This window comes from Leptosomus discolor, chromosome 1, assembly GCF_034619465.1.
Source record: "Leptosomus discolor isolate bLepDis1 chromosome 1, bLepDis1.hap2, whole genome shotgun sequence".
NCBI classification, from domain to species: Eukaryota; Metazoa; Chordata; class Aves; order Leptosomiformes; family Leptosomidae; genus Leptosomus; species Leptosomus discolor.
In genome coordinates, this window is record NC_141391.1 from 172,627,367 (window position 1) to 172,653,517 (window position 26,151).

General features: G+C 37.7%; 1 protein-coding gene across 1 annotated transcript in view; it reads right to left on the reverse strand.

Moving 5' to 3' along the window:
* LRRIQ1 (leucine rich repeats and IQ motif containing 1) overlaps positions 1-16,398 on the reverse strand; it is a 115,069-nt gene extending 98,671 nt beyond the window's left edge. Inside the window, exons 1-8 of the mRNA XM_086461917.1 lie at positions 16,270-16,398; positions 14,982-15,093; positions 11,394-11,495; positions 10,459-10,649; positions 8,492-8,566; positions 7,120-8,316; positions 5,997-6,149; positions 3,630-3,780 (exon numbers count right to left, since the gene is read on the reverse strand). Coding sequence (XP_086318043.1) covers positions 3,630-3,780; positions 5,997-6,149; positions 7,120-8,316; positions 8,492-8,566; positions 10,459-10,649; positions 11,394-11,495; positions 14,982-15,093; positions 16,270-16,398 — 2,110 coding nt within the window. The remainder of the gene's footprint in view (positions 1-3,629; positions 3,781-5,996; positions 6,150-7,119; positions 8,317-8,491; positions 8,567-10,458; positions 10,650-11,393; positions 11,496-14,981; positions 15,094-16,269) is intronic.
* Between the last annotated feature and the right edge of the window lie 9,753 nt (positions 16,399-26,151).

Here is a 26,151-nt window from a genome sequence, read left to right on the forward strand (position 1 = left end):
CTTCCACACGCATGCAAAATTAAAAATGAGCATGAGAGTTTTCACCACATTTTTGGGAAGATATTGTCTGTTTTACATATGATACAACCAACAGCTATAACAGTATATGGGAAAATGTATTCTGTTGAAAAACATATGGTTTCAGCAAGATTTGTGGAGAACCTTTATACAAGTAGCTCTTAGCAGTTTGCAAATGCGGCTGGAGTCTGTTAGTTAGGGGCTCTATCTTAGCTATCAGTGCAGTTCTGAAGTAAATTCCATGTGTTAAAGGCAACGGGCACAAACTGCGGCACAGGAAGTTCCACCTGAACATGAGGAAAAACTTCTTCCCTTTGAGGGTGGCAGAGCACTGGAACAGGCTGCTCAGGGAGGCTGTGGAGCCTCCTTCTCTGGAGATATTCAAAACCCATCTAGATGTGGTCCTGGGCAACCTGCTGTCGGTGAACCTGCTTCAGCAGGGGGGTTGGACTAGATGATCCCCAGAGGTCCCTTCCAACCCCTACTGTTCTGTAATTCTGTGTGACAAAGATGGTTGATAAGAGAGAAGCAAAAGCTAACAGTGAACATGACGATGATAAAACACATACCATCCCCCCACCAAAAAAAACCCGAAAGGTATCTGGTAAAAACACACTCCATGTGCTTTCTTAAAAAGAGTAGGTCCAAAGGAGTGTTTATGACTATCCACAGTTATGCATTGACAATCTTAGCACCACCAGGATTTCAGCCAATGTACTATGGCAATATATACACCCTACAAAATAATATTCTGCGACTCAAGTCAAAATGCTAGTTTTTGTGTAAGAAAATTTTTAAGCAAAGCATTCCTCTTCCAAATACAAACATATGTGCTGAACTTCAGTGTATTACTGACACAATAACTTAATTTGTGATCATGCATTCTTAAGTGGAAAAGCATAATTGAGACCTATTTCTCATGGTTTTACTGTTATTTTTAAGGGGTTTCTGGCAACTGTAATTTTTCCTCTACTGATGCTGTATTTCAATGAGGGAAGAAAAAAAGAAAAAAGAAATCATTGTATTCCTGAAGGTTTCTACAATAAGTTATTAAAACGGAAGTATTACAAACATAAATAAGCTTTACATCTTAGGAAAAAGCCCACAGCCTTTGTTAAAGCTGAAAGAAAAGAGAACATTGTACAGTACTGCAGCTTCCAAAACTGCTAAGGGACATCCTGCAAGATTTACAGATGGGAGGGATACATTAACTTCTTAAAATCCACAAATCCATTTTTGTGTATTCTATGTGACTACTTACAACCAATATGTTATTGTGTGAAATAAATTCTACATGACGCATCTGTTTTAACCAGACATCCTCAAAGCAATTCTGGAGAAGAGCAAGACAGATTCCAAGCTGATTTTTGTGAACATTTATTTAACCACTCAAATTCACTCAGTAAACGTAGCAGTACACTGCACAAAACAGAATGTACAAGAGGATTTTACTCCACTTGGCCTGTACAAAGATATTACATTCCACACAGATGCCACATTCCTAAATGTCATCCACTAATACTGTATAATTCTTAAAGTAATCTTGCAGACATTTTTACCAAATGAGATAAATCTGAATAAGAATTTTATCCAGCATTATTCTCCACAAGGATATAGATGAAGCTTCTTTAACCAGTTTATTTTATTGTTTCTCATTAGGGAACTGAAATGCTTTTACAGTAAACATGGATATTGCAGCACCTTTACTCTCAGGTATTACAAACTCTGTTCACAAATACTAACATTTCAAATCTGCACATACGAGCAAAATATATTAGAAATACCAACACTAAACCCTCTAAATCTACAGATTTTTTTTTAAGCTTTCCCATTTTCCTGTTTGCTATGCCCTTGATATTTATCACAGAATTGCATTATCCATGTTCATACAGTTTCAGTCTCTCTTGGGTTTTTTTTCAGTGGAAAACATTTCTTTATATAAAAGTCTTAGGCGAATGTGTTTCATCTATCAGCTTAATAATTGTTTTATATTTTTTCCTGCTATCATGCAGGAAAATAAAGTATGTACACATACTTTAAAGAAAATTGAAAGTCTAAATCAAGACAAATCAAACCAAAATCAAAATCTCCTTATCTCCTTTCCATTCCCAGCTCTGTAGTCTTTCCAAGTAACATCTTTTGATTTAGCACAGATTAAGAATACAACTAGAAAGTCACCTTTCCATGTTTCATGTTTCAATTTACACAAAATTAATTACTTCATCACATGGAATTTATTTTCTTGACCATAAGATTTTATTTCAATGGACAATTCTCTGAAGATCCATCTCTGTTACGACTGTAATACTGAAGGTATAGTCACCTGTATTTTGGGGCCCTTTACAAATTTCACAGTATGTCACGTACCAAAACCCAAGTCCCTGGAGTGTAGGGAGGCTGTTAAATCTAGTTCTGTTCTATCTGCTGTGCTGCCTTCTTGAAGGAAATTTGCTACTTTCAAGCCTGGAGAGCTTCCTTTCAAGTAACAATCTGACAATTTACTACTAACTGTACTCAACTGTTAATGTTGCTTTTGAGGGACCACTAATGGTCTTCCCTCTGTACATCATTCTAAAAACAAAAATCTGGCTTCTCCACTTACATACAGCACAGCTCTTGGTTACTTTCACTGCACTACACTTTCCTGACCTTTTATCAGTTGAAAAGGCTCTGGATCCTTATTACATCTGTACCAAATCTACATAACACCAGGCTCATAGTGCAGTATTTTTGGCTTGCCGGAAGCTGGGGCAGCATATCTACCCCTTAGGTAGTTTACAGTCCGAGTGACAGTACAAGCAGAGAGGCAAACACCTGTTCACTACCTGAAAAATTCCTGGCTGCCCAACAGAAAACACCTATCTCCTGGCAGAAAGACTTCACGTATTCATGCATCTGCTGATGGTCTGGGTGCATGTAATTCTAACTGGTTGACTTGGTTGACTGCATGCTAAAGGTACACCAGTTGCCTGCCAAATGTTGGACCTAACAGATATAACAAACTGCCTTTGTAAAGATAATAGGGGTTGGCACACCTGCTGTGCCTAAATGATTTGCACAATTTTACCATATACTCATTCTTTTTTCCAGCTTGGGTCAATGAGCAGCAATGAAGAGCCAGAGCAAGAGGGGAATATAGAACAATCCTTTGGAGCCAGAATGGGCATCATTTTAGTAGAAAGAGGTCTAGTGTTAGCATGGTTTACAGACTCAGAGAGATGAGATTCCTATGTAACTACCTACTGTGTCAGTCAGGAACACACTGGAATTCTCCGTAGTTGCAAGGTTAAGCTTTATATTAATTGTTTCTGTAGATAAACTGAACTCAGGCTACTCACATAATCCAGTTGAGCCCTTCTAGAAAGATTTTTAGTTCCCTTTGGCTGACAAAAGCTGTATGACCTGGCAGATGCACTACATGGCAGTAGCTAAGCCATACTACAAATAAATGTGAAGTTGAGTATGCTTTAAAATGCAGGTCTGTTCTGTTTCTTCATTCTCCTTGGGCTTAGCAACTGACTGGCCCTGAATCCAAGGGAAGTATAATTCTGAATACAAACAGCAGAAATATTGTTATACAAATTGGAATAGTTTTTCATTAATTTTCTTACCAATCCGAGTGATTCTATTGTAGGAAAGTTCAAGATTTTGGAGATTTATGCAGCCATCTAAGCCACAAACTGATGAAAGATGGTTCTTATTCAGAATCAGAATACAGAGATTTTCTAGATTTTCACAGTCAATTATCTGAATGTTGTTTTCCTGCAATAAAGGAAAATGAGAAGTTTAAATAGCATCTGAAGTGATAGAGCAGAATTAAGTATAAAAATATGGCATGTCATCATTGCTTATTTTTATCCTAAACTTCTAGCTAGGACTAAGGGCATCTCTATTTTTTTTCCATTAGGAAAATAAAACGATGAGTCATAGAAACTGCCTTTTGTGTCCTGCTAGGATAGAACGAAAATATATCTTGAACTTCATTCTGGTTCTGAAAATGCCCAGAAGTTGAAACAAAAGGTGTAAGAAGAAGTTAAGGACAAAGTGGTCTTTCCCATGTACGTTTTCCTAACATCCCAAATCCTGGGAGACTGAACTAAAAACTGTATAGAAACCATCATATTTACTAGACACTAATGAAAACAGCTGTCACTTTGCTGGAATCCTATTTACTAGTAGTGAAAATCTGCATTTAGAGGTATTTTGGTCACAAACATTAACACTGTTCTTGGCTAATGTTCCTCCCCCAAGAGATCTTGCTCTTTTAGTATCCCCGTCCCCAGGCCATTTTAATAATGCTTCCTTGGATTTTTATTTCATTATTTGCTGCCTTTGCTTTTTTCTTCTGGTTTTCACCTGCAGACACTCAAACAAACAAAACTTAAAATTCCTTGCCTTTGAATCAAACTAATTAAGCTAAAGAGTCTAATTCCTATTCCAGAATTAACATGCTGACTAGACCTAGGTGCCACCTTCAGCTGCAGGCAGAGGTGCGTACAGGTTTCCTTTGGAAGCCATAACACTGACTCCTGCCCTTGGACAGCCCCTTCAATTGCATCAGCAAGTTAAAGCAGAGAACTGATATGGCTTAAATGTTAGCTTTTGTATCAACAGAAATGAAAGGCAATAGAAATGAATGTCCAAGGCAAACAGAGGCAGCTGCTTTAGCTATGTGAGAAATGCCCATGAAACAATCTTGGACTGACACAAAAGAGGCTGTTTCTTCATTAAGGCTGAATGGAAGACAACTGCCACATTAGCTGGCACAGCAAAAGCATAAAGTATTATTATTAACAATATATATCATTATTAAATTATTAATAAAGCATGCTTAAAAGTATATCTAAAGGTCTTCTCCTTAACTAAATTACCCTGACATATCCCAGGGAGGCAATCCTGTATATTATTTAAAGCATAACATTTTAAAATAAAAAACAAACCACAAAACCAAAACTGTTCTGTAAGAGACAGTATTTCATCTAAAAGAATTCACATATAAATACCAATTTTAGTAAGACTGGCAGTTTAGATTATATTACACTCTTATACTAATACTTTGCTCTCATATTTTGAGGTACCCAAAATTAGCAAATCCCAGAAATTACCTTCTGAATAGATAAGAAAACTGAGAAAAGGACACAGGTATTTCAACTTACCCTATTGCAAGTCTGTAACTACTGGACAGACAACACTCCTTTAACTACAATTATTATCAGCCGACTTCTCTGAATTTAATTTAAAAAAAAAAACAACAAACCAACAAAAGCCCCATACTTTGGAATGAACACCAGTTACTGGGCAAGTAAAAACATTCAAGATTTCTACAAATAATAAGGACATATTAACTTTCCTGCAAACTGGTGTTGTTAAAACACACGAAATAAAAAATGTGAACAGAGTTGTTTCATGTAAATTGTCAAGTTCTGGAACTAAGATGCGTCCATCACAGAGCAAAAGGTCTTTAGTCATTAAATTTACAAGGCCATGTAAGACACTGTGCAGTAGCAAGCACCTAGACATTATGCCTCTAGTGCAACTCACTACATTGTTCCTCGAGAAATTTTGACTAATATTCAAGGTGTGTATTGCAAAGTACTCTTCCTTCTACCTAATTCTGCTTAAGCTGAGCACATGCTCTGGTGAACAGCATCTGCCAGCTCGTGAATCAGTCAGGCTGAGGTAACGAAGATCTACCACTGTGCCATGCCAGCCTAATCCTAGGCTGTTACTATCATGCACTTTTCTTAGTATAGCTTGTTTCATTTGGAGGATGTTGCTTTAGTATGAAGCAAATTGTTATACGCAATGCAAACCATCTAGTATAGCTTTGTTCAGATTTGGGAGTATTTTCTTGATATTCCTATGCTCTTAAGGCACTAGAAGTTATATATTCAGTTGGATGTAACCGCATAATCACCTAAGCAGCAAAACTGGCAGTTCTCCCCAGGTTATAAAAAAGAATCAAATGTGATTGGTACCTCCACATTGATATACTTCAGGTCTTTGCAGCTACTTAATCCTTCCAGCGCAACTAGTCCACAGCGCCTCAGAGTCAAAACTTGAAGATTTGAACACACGGATAATGTTGAGAGGCTACAAGCTGGCAAATCTTCGAGTGTAAGTGTTGTGATCTACAGGCATTTATTGATAAATAAAATTGATTGTTTGTATATTGAACATTCATTGCACAATGTCACATTAGGATTATTTTCTTTAAAAAGAAAAAGAGACAAAACATACAGTCTACTAACACTTTAGAAAATGCAAGCAACTAATGTTAATACTTTCATACAGAAAAGGATGGCAATGATGGGTTTGATCTGTTAAATGGGAGAAGCTATCATGAAAACGATTGATCTTAACATCCACTTTAAAATAAATAGAGCCAATACTTTGATAATGATATTGAATTTGAATGAATGGAAGATTAATACTAAGCAAAGCAATTAATAGTGTGACTTGTTTCCTGTCACACCAGCATAAATGACAAGTGAGTGAGTGGGCAAGAACACACAAAAATAGCACAGACTAAAAGTGTATGCAGTCTAGCAAGTCATCTCGAAGTGGATACCAAGATGAGAGCAAGCATACAGTGATAACTTAGAAAGTGGCAAGAAAAGTGCTGGGACCAAAGAGATGGTCTTTATGGCAAAACACCATCTATAAGCTGATCAGCAATGTCCTGCTTCTGGAAGAGACTAGTCTTCTCAAAAACTCTGAAGGGGCTAGGTAAGCAGGAGCTGAAACGACGACCCTCACACAAAGGCAAACCCATGTTAATGTAGCAGAAAATACGAGCTAGGAGCTCTTGCCTTTTACAGGCTTTAGATACTATCAATCATCTGAAGACTAATACCACATCAGTCTGCTCCACAATGCTCACAGGAATCCAAGTCATTCTCAGTGCCCTTATTCTGCCCTTGTGCAGAGGAACTCTGAGATCTGCATCCTGCTTAATGACAATCTCCTCTTCTGAAACAGCATTTTGCTGACATACCAAATTAAAAAAAAAAAAAAGAAAAAAAAAGAAAAAAAAAAGAAAAAGTGATGGTATGGGATGGTATGGTTTCCCATTTCGTTCTAAATCTTCTGTATAGTTACCTGCTGCAAAGTACTCCAAGGGCCACTATGAATTATCCTTTGTGCACTTAATGGAGGCATCTTGCTAACTGAACTTTTCCTTGGTCGTTTTGTTATAGCTGCTTGCTTTCTTTGGTTTTCTTCATATGTTTTAGACCAAGACTTACATGTGTTCATCCAGTTTATTCTCTTCTTTTCAATATCATCAGGAAGAATTACTCTACTGGAAGACTCAGCTAAATCTTGAATTCTGTCCCAGGTCTCTCCAACTTCCTTGTTAGCACCTTCCATTAGAAACACAGATTTCTTCATTGTTTCAGACTGAGAAAATTGATCTTTGACTTCTCTGTTACTAGCATTTGGCTGGAAATTTGGTGGGCTGCTGCATATATTTGCCTTATTTTCTACCATGTCATTAACTCCACAATTAACAGATTCATCCTTTGAAGTATGACTATTTGGAGCTTTATTAAGATCTCTGGTTTGGCAGTAATTTTCTTTTACATGTGTTACTGAATCCATGTATATGTTCTCATTATTTACTTGAGAAGTGTGTTCCTTCTCAGACCGTAGCATATTTGGTGTTGGTGTCAAATTTTGTTCTCCTGGAATCATCCAATTATTTGTTTCATCCATCATTTCAGTCTGTTTTACTTTTGGTTTCTTTACTTGCTTATTTAGTTCCTCCTTTTGTTCTTTTATTACTTTTATATTTTCTGTCTGCTTATCCTTTTTTATATTTTCTTTGTTGTCTTCTCCACTTTCACTCATCTCAGCTTTTGTTCTTGTTTCTCCTAGTTTCCTCTGTTCTTCTATTTGCAGTTGTTTTTCAAGTCTCGGGATTTCTTTCTTTCTCTTATATTCCTCATGCCTCCTAGCTTGTTTTAAACATTCCTGTCTTTCAAGTTCTTCTTGTCTCTTTTTTTCCTCTTCTTTCTTTTGCCTATTTTCTTCCATATGCCTCTTCACCTTTTCCTCACTTTCTTTCATCTCTCTCTCTATTTCTTCTACTATTTTCTGCTTCTTTTTTATTTCCTCTTTCCATTCTTTTAAAATGGGAGCATATTTTTTACGGACTAAAAATGATCTAAATCTAGCTTGGATTTTCACAGCTGCTGTGTTCTGTTTTTCTGCCAAGTGTTGTCTTTCTTTTTCTTTCTGCTCTTCCAAGACCTTTTTCTCCTCTTCCATTTGCAACTGCAGCTTTATGATCAATTCCTAGGCCAAAACAATTAGGATAGACTTAACCACTTTTAAAATAGGACAGGTGTTGGCACATATTTATCATTAATAAACAGAATCTGGTGTATTAACTGTTTCACAACATATTTATTTTCAAATACATGATAGTAACCTGACAGTCTTTCGACAAATGCTCATTGTACAACCTTACCTCATGTTGCACCATTTTTTCTCTCCAAGCTTTCTTTTCTTTCTGTAATTCATCTTTTATTGCAGTTTGGTGTTTCTGCACAACAAATTAACTTAAATGAATATTGTACAAAAGCCAGAACATCACAAAACACCCTGTCTCCAACCCCCCCAATCTTCTTGACTTTCCAACAGTCCACTTTCATGAATGCCTGAATTAAAATGAAAAACTGAGCTGTGCAAGGATCAAAATAAACAGTTGTATTGGTAATGCAGATTTGGTCATGTACTGAAAGATAATATCTTCACTCAGCATCTTGGTACTGACCCCTCTCCAAATTCTGTACTACTATTGCAGATAAAAACTATGCTTATGAAACAACCATTCAAAGTAGATAATAGAAAAATAACAGAAACAAACACTCTGAAAGTAGCATGAACAGTCTCCCTTTAACTGCACTGGTATGTTACTGATAGTCTTAAAATCTTTCAAACAGTAATTTGATTCAGTTCTATAAAGCTAAAGAATTTTTTTTTTTTCACTGAAATTGTTTCTCAAGGGAAAATGAATGTCTATTTTCTCACTATTTGCAAATAAACAGTATTTCCCTCCTTGCCTAAAATATTCACAATCAGAAAAAAAAAATCCAAATTATTTGGAATTACCTCTGACTGAAAATTAGCAGAGAGTAAGCACCTAAAAAACAGAGGCTGTCCCAGAACCACATAACTCCTGGTGGAAACAAGATAAATCAGTATCAGCCAAATCAAATATACAGCAGGATATGAAGGAACCAGTGTAAACAAACTAGTACTTCCAACTTGGAGCATAAAGTTTCTCAGGTGCCTAAGCACTGTTTTTCATCCGTGTTCAGAAGCATGCTATTCAGACAATAGCAAGACTAGACATCTAGGTCCTTCTGTAACGGGGGAAGTTAGTCTCCATCTCTCGCCTCTACAAAGAGTGTGCTAGCATAGCACTACCAAAGTGTCTAAATGGGGACGTGCCCCACCTTGTCTAGCAAAAGAAAGCCATTCTACATCCAAAAATGATTTGTGACATCAAAGAGCAGAGGAAGCCTAATTAATTTTGTGGACTTTTGAAAAGGGAGCTATAACAGACACTGAACTGGCCTTCAGAGATCAAAGGTCTTTTCACTTACTAAGCCCTTCCTTAATTTTGGTGACTTGAATTACTTTGCTGGGGCCAAAATGCTCACCTCTTCAGAAAGCTACAAATTAGTTAACTGAAAATGCAGTGTTAAATTGCCTCTCAAAACCCAAACACTTAGGCTAAATAATAAAATATTGTGGCCTCACAAGTATAATGTCTGAGGGTTACATCTCTTTCGTGGAGAGCTATCAAATTTTACCCTTCAGTATGTACCACATACTATAGCAAAACATGACTAGATACTCTGAGAATGCAACCACTCAACATGTGGAGTCATGTTCTGTTGTGGCAGAACTCAGTAGATGATGCCTGACTCAGTTTCCCACATACAGACAAGAAAAGGGAGTATCGTAACTTTTACCTAGATGAAGCACAGCACCAGTATTTCTTAACTGAATTACTTTGGTTCAGATTACTTCACCTATGATTTTTCATCTAAAGATGAAATTGGGGTGGGAGGTCCAAAGTGAGTGAGTATTTTCTATTAAGGCACAGTGACCATTTTTCATTTGTGAGTAATTTAGCACAACTTTCATTTCTGGTACTATGGCTGGTGTCATAATATAAAAGCTTAGTAAGGACAAAGTCTAAATAATAATTTAACATTTAGCATAGCAAATTCATTCACTGTTGATCAAAGCAGTAAATACATAAAACTGAATGGATCATTCTTAAATATGTCTTATTCACTTCGGTATCACAAGTAGACAGAGTTTAGAACACACACAGTTTGGGACAGTACTCTCTTTTTCACATTAGATCCTGAATTCAGATAGTCTAGATGTGAACAAATTGGCTTCAATTTCATTTATTACCTTATGAAGAAGCTCTAGCTTCTTTCTTTCGGCCTCAAATTCCTCCAGACGCTGCACCCTTCTTGCATGTTCCTCTTCATCCTGTTTTTTCTGTGCTTCCCTCTCAGCTTTCCACTTCTTTCTCTTTTCATCTTCAACCTCCTTTTGTCTTTTCTCCCACTGCTCAAATTCTTGTCTACACTTTTCTTCTACTTCACGATGAGTAAGGCTTATGCTCATTTCAACATCAGCTACAAATTCATAATTAACAATGCAAACCTTTTATTTAATTTCCTAATAAGCACTGAGGGACATTAAACAGTCTTAAAGTATTGTCAAGAAAAGGATTCTGTGCTAATACTGCTAGCAGTATATATCCCCAGAGAATCAGAACCACAGTGCAAGTCTTTTCTATCAGAGATGTCTTATCATGATGCCCACTCACTAACTCTGCTACAATCATCCTTATTCTACCAATGTATATTTCAGGATTACACTTTAGCTTCAGGATGAATGTCTTTTTTAGCTATCAGCAGAGGTTTTATAATTGATGCACTCCACCCCAAAACATGCAAAGGCCATGGAGAAAGGACATGTTCCCAGTCAACGTGACTATAAAAAAATAAAAGAAGTTGTGGCCAAAGCACAACCTGCTTAGTGCCTCCAATCCGGCTTCCATTTTTATTCGTAATTATTTAAACAATTTTTTGGTAGTATTTTTTGAAACAAATTTCCATCAAGACATTAAAGACTAGCATAATTTTGTGATCCTGAAATGAGATAAAAGCACAGGCATTTGCTCATTCATCCAAATCGTGGAGTATCAAAATCTACTGCATACTGTAACATGTAATTCTTTACAAAGAATGTTATGATACTCATGAAAACAGAAAAGCAGTAAGTAGTGATATGACACTAAAGATCAACTCAACGAAACAACTGATGCATTTGCTTACCTGTAACAAAATGGTCATCAATGATCACTTCATCACTGGTGGACTGACTATTAGAACTAGCCATTGCAGCAACGTGCAAGTCTTCATTTTCCATTTCAAATAGTACCTAATATTTTTAATATTGTAATTAACAAACAAGAAACAAAAAAACAAAATTTAAAAGTAGAACATTACAAAAATATTCCAGAACAACTATAAGCTTTTCAAGATATAACATGCACAGTAATACAAAACTTACTAGTGACTGGAACCCTTAGACACTGAATAATGCAAATGTAACAGTCAAAATATTGTTTACTAGAGTAAATAAATATTGGAGCATTTCCCAATATACATAATATTTCTATGTGGTTTTTTAATATGCTTTACATTTTTACTTGGAAAAATGAATTTTTTGCACTTGAGATTTGTTTTACTTTTTGTGGAACTAAACACTATATTTATGCACTAATACTGTTATGCACATAGCTGAAGAACCAGTTACACAGTAAATTTTTAAGAAGTTTATTTGAAAATAATGCTATGGGCACAAAGATTGCTATATTTCTTTCGTTGTTCTTTACTGGCAAGAAGTAATCTATTCCTGCTCATTTATCATCTGTTCATCACATGCTTGGGGCATACATTAATATTTGTAATGCAGCTGAAGTCACATAAAGTAATTGTGCTGTTCTAAACAATGGTCCTCTGAGAACAAAAAATCATATTTGCAAAAGCGTTCACTAATAAAAGCCAGGGGACAAATTAAAAGTGATTAAATTAGAAAAACATAAACCTGTATTAAAGAACTTCAGCAAGTTATTCAGTCAAATCCTATGAAAACATAAAAGAACTCAGGTTCACAACTCTTGATTTGTCTTTGAAAGTTACAGACATGATTATGTTTACATTTTCTATAAAATAATGGAATTTATTAGGACCAAGATTAATAGTAGCACGTCTTCCTGATCATCATAAAAAGAGTAAGAATAGAGAAGTTTAAAAGTGTTATGATACTATTGAGATAATATTCTGCAAATAATTAACAACAAAGGATTATTCGTTATTAATCCAATAAAGGATTAATTTTGTTGATTTTCGTGCTCAGCATCTCAACTACTTATACAGAGAATTTATTCCTAATTTTAAAACTTACAGAGATGGCATAATACAGCCGATGTCCTAGTTCTAAAGAATGGCATATACAAACTTGTCTTAATACTTTGTGGACAGTCTGACAGAAACAAAATAGAACACATCTATAGTCCTTAGGAGGCCAACAAAGCAAGTGTAAGCTATCTAGATTACTAAATAGAATTTTGTTCACTATAAATACTGTTTGTATAGAAGATACCCTTTTTTTAAATTGTTGTGGATCTTCATTATATTCAGAAGTCAATTCTGCCAAGTAATCTGAAGCATGGCAAGAAACTACTCCACAAGTGTTACCTAAAGAAGAAATAAATATATAATTTAGTACACAGAGAGAAAATCCCTTATCAGTAGTTGGTTCTGCTCTATACTGCTTAGCTACTGCATTTCTTCAAACTAAAATAAAGATTTTTTTTTCCTTTAAAACTTTTAAAAACCACCACCCCCCCAATTTTACTCAAATAAATATGGGAGTCATTTATCTACATTAAAAGCAGCAATATGGGTAACTGGAGCACATACAATGATATCATAGGAATCCAGTGACAGCAAACATAAAAGAGAATTCCACAGCACAGAACACAGTAGAACATTCTCTGTGTAGAAAAATACAGTAGGACTTGTATCATATGGATCAAAAACTGACAAAGAACTACAAAAATAATTAAAAAGAGCAAGTGTCCATTATAAAAGAAACCTTCCTCAAATATCAACATGTATAGACAATATTGAACTTCTGTTCACAAAGCCCATTGCACTAAATAAGCGTGAAACACAAATCTATCTGGACTTCTGTAAGGCCTTTCACATGGTCCCCCATGACATCCTTCTCTCTAAACTGGTGAGACAAGAATTTGGCAGGTGGACTGTTCAGTGGATAAGGAGTTGGTTCAATAGTCCCATCCAGAGGGTAGTGGTCAACAGATTGAAGTCCAGATGGAGATCGGTGATAAGTGGTGTCCCTCAGGGGTACGTACTGGGACCAGTACTCTTTAGTATCTTCATCAACGAAATAGACAGCAGGACTACATGCACCCTCAGCAAGTTTGCAGATGCCAATAAGCTGAGTAGTGTGGTTGACACTCCTGATGGACGAGAGGCCATGCAGAGGGACCTGGATAAGCTTGAGAAGTGGGTCTGTGTGAATCTCATGAGGTTCAACAAGACCAAGTGCAAGGTCCTGCACCTGGGTTGGAGCAACCCCCAGTATCAACACAGGCTGGGGGATGAAGGGATTGAAAGCAGCCCTGCCAAGAAGGACTTGGGGGTGCGGGTGGATGAAAAGCTGGATATGAGCCAACAATGTGCAGTCACAGCCCAGAAAACCAACTGTATCCTGGGCTGCATCAAAAGAAGTGTGGCCAGCAGGTGGAGGGAGGTGATTCTCCCCCTCTACACTGGTGAGACTCCACGAGCAGTGCTGTGTCCAGCTCTGGAGCCCCCAACACAAGAAAGACATGGAGCTGTCGAAGCAAGTCCAGAGAAAGACCACAAAAATGACCAGGGAGCTGGAGCACATCTCCTATAAGGAAAGGCTGAGAGATTTAGGGGTTGTTGAGCCTGGAGAAGAGAAGGCTTCGAGGAGACCTTATTGCAACCTTCCAGTACTTAAAGGGAGCCTATAAGAAAGATGGGGACAATTTTTTTTAGAAGGGTCTGTTGCGATAGGACAAAGAGTAATGGTTTTAGACTAAGAAGGTAGGCTTAGGCTAGGTATAAGGAAGACATTTTTTACAATGAGGGTGGTGAAACACTGGAAGAGGTTGCCCAGAGAGGTGGTAGAAGCCCCATCCCTGGAAACATTAAAGGAGAGGTTGGATGGGGGTCTGAGCCACCTGATCTAGCTAAAGATGTCCCTGCTCACTGCAGGGGGGGGTTGGACTAGATGAGCTTTAAAGGTACCTTCCAACCCAAACTATTCTATGATTCTGTGAAGCGGAAAACTAGAACAGAACAGACAATGCCAGCTCTCTGGCATATAAACGATGAGCTTGACTCCAGTCACACAACAGACACAGCAATATTGTTCCTAATTACAAGGTCATTTCATTTAACGCTAGCTTGGATATCTCTAAAGACAGGCTTTAAAATATATCCTATAGAGTTCAATTGTATCTGAACTCTCAGCTTCAGCTCCTAGTGACTTCATTTTAAATTTTCATGAAGAGTCTGGCCTAGGCCCTCTTTCACAGAATGATCCTGCAACTTGCCTTTATCAAATGTTTAGCATCAGATTAATTTTTAGAAAAACTGAATTCATATTCAGATGTTAATCCTAGAAGACAGCATTGCATGATTTTATTCGTAAAGATTTTCTGCATGCATCCCAAAAGCTGATGCAATAGCTTTCACTGCTCACTTTACTTAAAGGTTTGCACTTTTTTACTGATGATTGTTAGTCTAACTTCCACTGGCAATATGAGGTGCATAAATATTTTAACTGTGATCCCTGCTTACTTGTAGTTTCTTCATCTTCTAAGTCTTGCAGTATAAGCTTTTCAGCATTTTGATTTCCACTCTTTTTAAAGTTTAAATAGGAGAGAATCGATTCTGGCAAGTCATCTGAAATCTAGAAAAACATGACATTTGACATAAATTCTACATTTTCACCTCACAGCCATGACTAGAGGTTGACATGCAAGAATAAAGACTAATTTTGCCTTCACCCATGAAGCACGGATAGAGCAACTGCTACCAAAATTGTTCCAAATTCCTACACTCTTGCCACTGTCTTATCACCCACTGAACAACTGATAATTCTCATTCATAATTACATTTTAATTAAGTTTTGATTGGAACACATTTTAGGAACTTACCTTCCACTATCTTCAGAAATATGTTTCAATTAATACTTCTTTATAATTGTGTTGGACCAAGAAATTAAGGAAAAGGTTAACACAAAAACTAAGAAATATCTATGATGCATGGGATCTTTCTTAAAAATGTTCAGACTCTTTAAAAAACAAATTAATTTTAAATTTACTAATGTTTAAAGTATGCATGTAAATCAGATGCTTCGATTTTCTTTACTATATAGACACTTTCTACTCAAAAGACTGATTTTTACCACAAGGATTTGGGAAAATGGACTGCCTTCTCTCAGATGTGTAAATTGTGGTAAACATCGCTGGCATTCAGCATGTGAGTGCACAAATAACCACCACTGATGCCTTTGCCTATCTTTATGACATATCATCTACCCTAATATCCTATAGACCAATCCTTTTGCTACAAGTCTGAAAGATTAAAATAACTGAAAAGGACCAAAATAACTGATTCAATTTCAGAGGAAAATCTTTCCCGAAAATAAGAAGTCATGCAAAAAAGAGGACTTGAAGCACCGGTATATATGAAACTAGTATCAGGAAGTCATCAAACATAAGACAGTCTCTTGTAAGATTTAAACACAGATTTAAATGAAGAATCATTGGTTTATTTATCCAGACTTAAACTATCTCATTAGCTTTAACAAAATCTTCCAGCTTCAGAAGATTCAAAACCAAAACATTATCTACAAGTCTGATTTTCTCACTTATGCAGAATGCTTCTGATAGGCATCTCTTTTATTGTCTTGACACCATTGGAGGTTATATTTTTCCATGAAGCAATAATATTGAGGCTACTTTAAAGAAGAAATCTTCAGGTTAGGTATGTCAGGAAAAAGATCATTCATGAGATAGGCTTTCCAGTGCCCATACAACTTTCAAGCAGACATAGAAGCAGTTTTATTCCATTGAATACTTACTGTTTCACTGTCACTCAAAGGTTCATCTGACACCTCTGTGTCAGGATCATCTGCTTCAAAGGAAGAAACACTGATTTTTCTTAATTCAATTTCTATTTCTTTTTCAATTTCTTTGATATCTTCTGACATTCTACTTCCCACAGCGTCTTATCTGCTTTCAAAGCTACACAAAGAAAATATTAACTTTCAGCACTGCATGAACTGAAATAAAGAAGGTGCTCATTTAGCATGTTTATTCAGATGTATTTACTGAACAGTTGGCTTAAAACGTGAAAAGGAACAGGAAAAATTTGTTCTGACACCTCCCTCCATACTAACAAGCAAAAAATCAGCAAAACGATAGTTTGTGAGAAGAGAATCAATATCTCCCCAGTCTACCCCTCTCTATTTTGCAAATATTACCGAATTTGAATATCAAAAACCTTTGCCTGCTCTCTACTTCTTGTGGACAATACCAGTGCTAGGACCTAAGCCTCACAAGGTTTTTTTCCCAGTCTTAATAACTGCAAAGGGGAAAAAAAAAAAAAAGCTTCAAACAATAAATACATATTAACAACTACAAAATAAGATTAAGAATCCAGAAAGCACTCGATGAAGTTGTGCTTCATACAGATACAGAGAGAGCAGTAACAAATGGCCAAACCCACACAAGCACAAGACTTGTAGATGGATCCAGGCAGGAGGGGAAGGGGTCCCTCATCATTCCCCCTCCCTCCGCAGCCCGCGCCCCTCTCCCCACCGCTGGCCCCAACGAGGGGGCAGGGGAGACAGCCCAGATCGGTTCCATCAGAGGCAGCGAGCAGCTCCTGCTCCCTCGCCGGCTCCTGGAAGAGGAGAACGGACACGCTGAGCGCACCTCAGCCATGAAGGCGCGAAGCAGGTCCTCGCTGAGAGAAACTACACCGCCCAGAGGGCATAGCGGCGAGGAGGCCGCCCTCCCACCGCCATTTCCCGGAAAGACGGCGGGGCCGCCCCGTTGTATGCTGGGAGCTGCAGTCCGCCCCTCAGGGCACTCATAGGCCTGCGGTCTCCGCCGTCTACTCCCTGTAGCTACTCACTTCTCAGTCAGCCGAGCTCCTACGGGAGTTCCTGCCTTCCTGGCCGCCTCCGGAGACCGACCGCCTCTCCGCCCTGAAATTCCGCAGCCCCCAACCGCCCCGGATCAGGTCCTCTGCGGGGACGACGAGAGCCCCGCCACCGCGCGGTTAAACCGGGAGCGTCACCGCGGCAACGGCGGGAAACAGCGGCAGGGAGGCCGCCGGGCGGATCCCAGCGCGGCGAGCGACTGGCCTGCCCTCACCGTGGTCGTCGGCGTGGCGCGAAACACCTCGCAGCACCTTTATTCGTATTTTTTTTTTTTGTTTATTTTAATTTTTATTATTTTAAGTAATGGACTAGAGTTTAGTGTTCAAAATAAATTGGAATCAGCAAGTAATCAGGCGGAAAACACAGAGTAAAGGCAGACCAAAGATGAAGTATCGTAAAGGTGGATTAAAATACGGTGACTTTTCTTCCCGACTGCCAAGTATGACACCACCCCACCCCACCCCCACCCCCCCCCCCCCGACACCCCCTCTGCGTTCACACGTTGGGGCCCCGTCGTGGCTTGGAGAGGCCCTGGGTCCGCCAGCATGCGGGGCGTGGGGTGGCTGGGCACTGGGGCACGGAGCCTGGCTGGGCCTGAGGGGTATGTACAGGGGGCTGGCAGCTTGGCATGCCCTGCCGCCTGCGCTGCGGGCAGGGAGCAACAAATAATTGTTCAAAAAAAAGGATTGAAGAAAGGCACATACAATTTTTTTGAGAGCTGGAGAAAACATCCAGGCAGAGAACTAAAGACTCCACACAATTCAGTCTAGCAAGAGCGATATGGGACAGAAAGGGTGCAGACAGTATCATTTTAGTGTGTAATGCTATTTATAGGGAATGCATCTGTCACTAAAGTTTGATTAGGAATACCAAGGTGCAAAGAGAGGTATAACAGAAAAATAAGAGCTGAAAGGTAAAGACAGGTTTTACATAGAAATGAGCTCTTTTGTAAACGATGAGACGGATCTGCCAAGGACAGTAGATATTTTTCCCGTCTACCATCTTTAAAATAAACTTGAGTAGCTTTCTGAAAGACTTAGGATGTTAACCCAAAGTACTGGATTCAAGGGCAGCCGTTTACCATTTTCTTACCGGTGTTATGGATGAGTAAGACATTTAAATCTTAAAATAACAGAAACTCATCCATTTGGCATCCAGCTTGTGATGTCTCGTACTTGAACTTTTCAATGTGGTTAAGTCTTCAAGCGCTGAGTTGAATGTGCACTTGATACTTTGTTTTGTAATGTGAGTTACGCTGTGATCATGGGTGGCTGAAGACCACAGTGTCATTTAGCAAACAGTTTTGCCAATAAAAAAGACGTTTCTTTAGGCCTATTGACTGTAACCAGGAAGCCAGGGCTGATCAACAGAAGAAAACTTCTCTGTTGTGAGGATGTGGTTGGACTTCAGGAGGGAATGTCATTATGAGACTGTGCTCTTTAGGACAGAAATACTCAGAGCTGGTAAGGATTTTCTGGTGAAAAAAGTAAGTGGGGGTGACTGGGAGATTCACTTCAAAAGTGGAATGTAATGTAAAATGTACATAATTTTATAAAGACAATATTTTTATTTTTCAAACTGACTGAAAAAGGGTAGATTTAGATTAGATACAAGGAAGAAGTTCTTTACCGCAGGGATGGTGAGACACTGGACCGGGTTGCCCAGAGAAGCTGTGGCTGCCCCCTCCCTGGAAGTGTTCAAGGCCAGGCTGGATGGGGCTTTGAGCAACCTGGTCTGGTGGAAGGTGTCCCTGCCCATGGCAGGCGGGTTGGAACTAGATGATCTTTAAGGTCCCTTCCAAGCCGTTCTGTGGTTCTATGATTCAGATAAATAATTTAAGATAAACTGAATTTATTATTATTATTATTATTACTGCTACTACTACTACTAAAATGGCTCAAAATAAAGCACTGAAACTGCATAGTTGTTACAACAGAACTGCAGCAGATGCCAGTTTTCAAGTGAAATATGTAACCGTTCAGGGTTTTGTGCTAGAACAATGCATTGCACCGATGTTTTAATACATTTGGGTTTTGAAAATTCTGTTTAATTACTCTTAAGAGTAGCGTATCTTCTTCAGGGAAAGTGCAAAACAAGTTATCTGGTACAGTCCATAAGTTTACATGGTGCATTTTTGACCCAAATCCACTGCAGAGGTAGTTTGAGAAGCTTATAGCTTTCTTCAGTCTGCGATTCAGCAACAGAAATTTTATAATCCAGGCAATGAAGATCTTGACAGGCCAGGCAAAGCTTAACGTTTGCTGATTCTTTTCTAATCAACAAGTTTGATGCGTATGTTACATGTGTTTTGTATGTAAAATAAATAGTTAACACAAGATATTTTTTGACTGCAGAAGCTTCATCTTTGTCATTTTTTTTCTGTTTTACAAATAACAGAAGACATAACTTCTTATTGTAATCAATCTGTAGCAATGCTGACAGAAGACAAAACAGTTCCATTCAAACAAATCCCTTTGCATTAGAAAATACTTTCTGAAGAGTATGCCTGTGCTGGTTATGCTCATGTGGCCGTGAATGTTTGTGTCCCTGCCTGCTTTCCACATGAGAAGTGTGGGACAACCGCAGTTGGCTGCCATTGCAGAAACCCTCCTCTTTACGCTGCTGCTCTACGACTCCCCTCAGCTTGTTCCACAGACAGGCAGACCAAAATGCCGGAGTATGTTTATGGAAGGGGCAAGACAGGTGTGTCCCCCCGACATGAGGTGGGGGACAAATGTATGAGTTTCACTCTCTGTGCAAAAATCTTGATAGGCCCAAAAGATACTGTGTCCAATAATGATAATATTAATCATGATATATAAAGAAAGGAAGTCCTGCATCAGAGAATTTAGTGATAGGGGTCTTTCCCACTGAAATAGTTGGAACTACGTTCAAGATGCAAATGCCCACATGACCTCACTGCAGTCCTGTCGACATTTGCAAGCTTTTGCAAAGGCGACGCAGTTGATGCTCAGGTTCTAGTGCACACTTTACATGTATTTCAGGGGCAGTTGCTATGGGCAGAGTCTCTGCTTGCCCTTCCATTGACCAAGAACCCAGTTGCTATTGATGACAGATAAAGTGCATTTCTTGATTTAGTTTAATTTCAAAGGAATTCCACTTTTCACATCCTGTTACATTCTGCAACAAAAAACAGAGGAAAAAAGTAAGTGGGGGTGACTGGGAGATTCACTTCAAAAGTGTAAAGTGTGCTCCAGAGTTTAGTATAAGGCAGTTGGTAGCACTGTTTGACAGCTCTCATGGCTTTGCTAGAACTGTGTGCTGGATCACATTGAAATCATGAGGCTGTATCTGCTATTTTCAACAAAAATTGAATCATGTCATGTTGACAAGTAAAGCTTATATCTTTACTGTGGTTCTCCCTCTTCTTTTCAGCTGGTGTCCTTAATAATTAATAAACTAAGTGTATTGAAGAATATAAGGACAAGTGCATACCAGGCTATGTAACTCTTGCCATCTCTGCAATATAAAGCCTCCTACATACATGCTGCCTTGGAATGTCTTTATTAGTTAAGAAAAAAAAGCAGAAAACTGAAATACATGTGCAACTGAAATACAGAGGCAATTGAGACCAGACGCTGTCTTGATGCTTCTACTGTAGCTGCTATTTTTTTGTTCTGTGTATCAGGTGACTGTTTAAATTTATAAAACATTATCTGAAGAAAATAAATCTTCTTGTAATTGATAGGCTTAGTTATATCTATTTCATATTGAAGTGAATATGTAATTATATTTTCAGCTGTGATTCAAAACTGAAAGCAGAAGAATGAAAAGAAGACATAAAATTCTAATACAGAAGTACTACTTAAATGTCTTCAATGGAATTTTCTTGGTAAAAATTCTGTTTTCTTTTCCTTATTTAGCAGATTCAAATTAATTATTAAAAAATGTTTTGAATTAAAACAATAATCCTCCTTTTTTTCCAGGCTCTGGGTCTTATGCTTTTGACATTTGACCTGTGGCTTTTGTTTGACAGAAACAATTTATTCAGTGTGTTATGTGAGTATAAATAGAATTTTTCTTTTGTTTCTAAACAAGAGGATAAATCAACAGTAACAGTGACAGATTCTTTTTTTTTCACAAGGTGGCAGTATTGCATTGAAATGCATAGATTATTGTTTTCTGTCGTGTATGTTTTCCATTATTAGACATTATGACTATCAAAATAGGGGAAAATATGTATCAGTATATTTACAATTTATATATGATTATAATTTATACAGTTTGTTTATTTCTCTTGGTGTATGGCTTATAGATGGATCACTGAAACATAAAACAGCTTTATTGATCTTTTCTTTATATAATTTACCAGGCTGCATTTGGCCTGCATTTGACAAGATTATAGATCCTTTAGGTGGATCTTTGGGTGAAATGAAGAGAAGTTGGAGCTTGGGCCTCTCCATATAGGTGTTCCTTTTTGCCAGAGTGTCTATCAAATTGTATCACAGAGAAGTAAGTTTTGGGTCACATAACAACAGCTGTGCGCTTCAGGAATTGTCTGCCTTGACTGTGCCAAGGAGCGTCATTTCCCAACTGATAGGATTGGAACCATACAATACAGTAATTCTGGGATGAAGCATTTGAGATGGAAGTAATGAAAGCCTCTGCTGCTTTCCATATCTATGCAAAAATGGTTAAAGTGGAAAGGAGAAAGTGGCCAGTCACAAAGAGGAAGGATAGCATTGAATCTGAGCCTGGATTTAATAAGAACTGTATCTATGTCCCCATAGGATTTGTAGATGTGCTACTAATTTTTGGCAAACAGAAAAAATCTGTAAACTTGTAATTGTTCTCTGATTTCATTGTGAGTGTTTCACATTGTTCAGTTGAGTATGTTCTGTTTACATCTCATGTGTTGTTAACCATCCTCTGACTTTATGAAAATCTATCTTTTTCTTTCTGTGACTGTATATAGCATAAGTAATAATAATGCCCTTTTATCATTCTACTATTTCCATCCTTTCAGTAATAGCATTCCAAACGTTTAATTCTTTTTCTGGAATAATTTTTGTAAGTGGAAGTCTAAAAACAGAAAGAGAAATAACAATATGAATACACTGTGTTACAGTTTCTTCAGGCAACAACCAGGTCATGCCATATATTTTTTATATATTACTTGGAATTGGATCCATTATTACTTTAACGTCATCTGTGGGATTCCTTGGAAGTGTTAAGGAAATCAACTGTCTACTAATTACGGTAAGTGTAAATCAGACTCCGACTGTCTCGTAAAATGAAAGGAAGTTTTGTGTGTGTGAAAACTGTGATCCTGTCTTGATGTTGTGATTTCTACATACTGTGCTTAACAAATCTGCTGACAGAAAGATATTTTAGATAAAGTCCTGGCTTAAATGAAATCTGAACAAAACTGAAGATCCTTCTATATCACTGCATGAATGTTTTCAATGCTACAAAACACTTGTAGTTTGATTCAGCAAAGATTTTAACACTGTATTTATTAACTTGGAGGTTTTAAAATTAATTTAATATTGAAATTATGCAGAGTAACTATGTCTCAATATGTGCTCACACACTTAGTATGTGCTGAAGAAATAAGAAGAACCTGCCCCAAAATACTGCAGGTTGAAGGCACAGGTAGCTACAGTATAGCTACAATATTAAAACGGATAGTATTATTAAAAAGCTGCTACCTATGCAGGCCTACCTGGATATTCCATATTTATGTACAATTGCTGCTTTTTAAGCGAAGAACACTTTGATTTCTGAAAAATTACACTGTAACTATGCATTCTTATGATAATTTTGAATACGTTTTTTCCTTTGTCTTCTGTTGATTGTCACACTTTTTGAGCAACCCGTTTTAGACTATGTGAAGGCTGAAGCAGAGAACTGTTCTATTAATTCATTTGTTAAGCACTATAAATATCAATTGGCACAGCAGTGAGAGGAGCCCAGGTGCTATAATCAGGAATCTTGTTCCTTCTTCCTTGCTGCTACTGCCCTAGGCGTGTAGTGTTTGACTCACAATTTTTTAGATGGTGAAATGGAAAGAAGTATCCCATGTCCAACTTCCATGGAAGTATCTGGTAGCACAATATCTAGATACTGTGGGTGAAAATTTGGTCTCACTGAAAATGAACAATATCAACTATCCTTTTGTTTTGTTTGTATGTCTTATAGCTCAAAGGGCTCCTTGACTAGGCATGAGACTTAGGTACCGTGATGATTCAAACAGGAGATAACGGAACAGGGGTTTTCTTTGGTGGAACACAGCTGCTTAACAACAGCTTTTGTTCTGCACTTCTAAGAAAGTTATGGCTTTGTCCTTAAGCCAGAAACAGTGAGTTGTGCTTTGCCTGAAGCCTGCCTCTTAGGCTATGATGTCAATTTCCAGGAAAAAATTTCTTACTTTTGTTGGAATGACTCTGAATAATAGTCATGCAGGATTATACATGAGCTTCTGGAGTTTTTTATTGCATTGCTTACTTGTTCAATATTATTTTTATACATAATTTGTTTTTTTTTTTCGGTATATGAGTTTTCAAATGCTGGTGTTTGTTACCCAGGTGGCAGTACTGGTGCTGATATTCACGAAGAAAGAAGAGGTATGTAATAAATTATTGTGAGACTGCTGATAATTTCAAAATAGTTTCTTGCAATTGATTTCAAAAGTTCTAATAGTCAGGTCTCACTGTATGCTGTCTCACCATTTGTTTGAACTTGAGTATTCTACATGTTGACCAGGCATAGCAGAAGATGTGGAAAACTTAATTTGAAAAGTTCAACATGGTTCAATAGTTGTGAGGGGGAGTGCATGGAAATATAGTTCCAGTTTCTCCTCTGAAACAAAATTTACTCTTCCTGTTCAGTGATGTGGAATCAGCAGTTAAGGGACAGCTATATTACTTTTCGAGGGATGACCCAAAAAGACCCTCTTTCATGGACATCAGCAGAGGTAGGAGAAAGCATTAGGTGCTAATCTGTGTCTGCTAGCAGGTGATAACAGTACTGTCAACTGTGCAATTGATAGTAGGAGTCATTGGTGTCCCTGCATGCAAAGTATACTAATGAATTACTGATTTTATTGCTTGAGCCTGTATTTTAGGTACAAGTAGAGATCTAATATCAGGAATATGTGTCTTTGCTTTTAACAACAGGAAGCAACAATAAACATCAACGTAGCTGTTGTCGCTAGTAACTGTACTGCTTTGAAGCTTTATTCAGTCATTTATTCTTCTACATGTAACAACTCCAATAGCTTGAGCACTCCTCACAGTATTATGTGGAATGTAATCTGTACTGAATCCGAACTGGTCCAGCTGCTTCCCTATTCCATAATTCCAAAATCTGTGGTTTGAGAAAACCTCCCATGACACTGGTCTCGTAAGGTTCATACAGTTCTCCAAATCCTGCTACTATTCAGGCAGGGTACAGCACAAATAAATTAGTTTTACTGCATCAAAATGAATCTATATGATCAAGATTTCTTCATTAAATGTTAATTTATAATAATGGAGTCCTCTCTCTTTTATATGATGGTTTTACATATTGAAAGATTTGAACTGTCAGGAATGATGCATTCTGGAGTCAGCTATTTGTGCTAGGAAAATTGTTGAAAGATTGCAGTTAAATTTATTTTATATCAGCTGTAATTGCACTTGATCTCAACCTTAATTAAGTGTTGTTGAAGTATAATAAATTATGGTAACATCATCATTCACTGTGCAAGCTTTTGCATTTTGCCTTTAGGATGGCTGTAGCAAGGGGAATGAGTTGGAGAAGCCTCGTTTTTTTCTTGTTTTGTAATGAAACTTTTCAGTGGCCTAAGAGGTCTCCTCTGCATGTATTCCATGTTACACTCTCTATAGTCACAGTCTTTGTGATCAGCTTGTCCACTTCAATTGCTCTTGAAGGTGTATTTTAAAAGTGTCTGCGAAGATGCCTAATCTAGGGTCAACATGAGCTGGTAACTCCTCTAGCCCAAAACAATACATGTCCTGGCCAGTGTGGTGCTCAGGCAAGTTCACGTCACATTAAGTGTAGAATCAATTTTGATTTTGTGCTTATTCCTATATGGTGCTGTGCTTATTACAAATAAGTATGAGAGGTAGGATTTAGTATTTCAGGGCAGATCAAGGATCAAGTGCATCTACACTATGTTCCCTGGCTCTTCTGGCTCCATTTGGGCTAATTACCTTGTGTCTGTGCTATGTATGTGATTTCAGTCACTTCATTTATCTTCCCTTTTGTTTTTAACTTTCCCATTAGTGCAGTGGCTATGACATGTCTTAGATCATGTTTGGCAAATTGATTAAAATGCTGCTGCTTTCAAGCAGCCCTTGAAGAAACCTGAATATCAAGTAATGATCAAGGATTGTACATCCACACTCTTATCAATATGTATATATCAAATGCTGTAAATATTTATGAACAGGTCCACAATCAATGGAACAACAGAATTGATGATGTTATTTCTGAATATGGGAATGAGAGTCTGGCTGAGCAGGAACCCGTGTGGAACATTCTGAATGCTGTGCAGCATAATGTAAGAGAAAAACCCTACAAAATATCACCATCAAAAATACTGCAACAACCAAAAATGTGTATACCAATCAGAACTTATATTAAAAAACCAGCTCCTTTAGTAAAGGGTTGATTTTTCAAGATCCATTGCTAATATATGATGTGGGTGGGCAGACCTTGCTGTTATATGGATTATTATAGATGAGATTAGGCTTTTGAAGGACTTGTCATGTATGTAGGAGCAGACAATTCTGGTCATTGAAGTTTACTGCAGTTGAAAAAAACCAATGG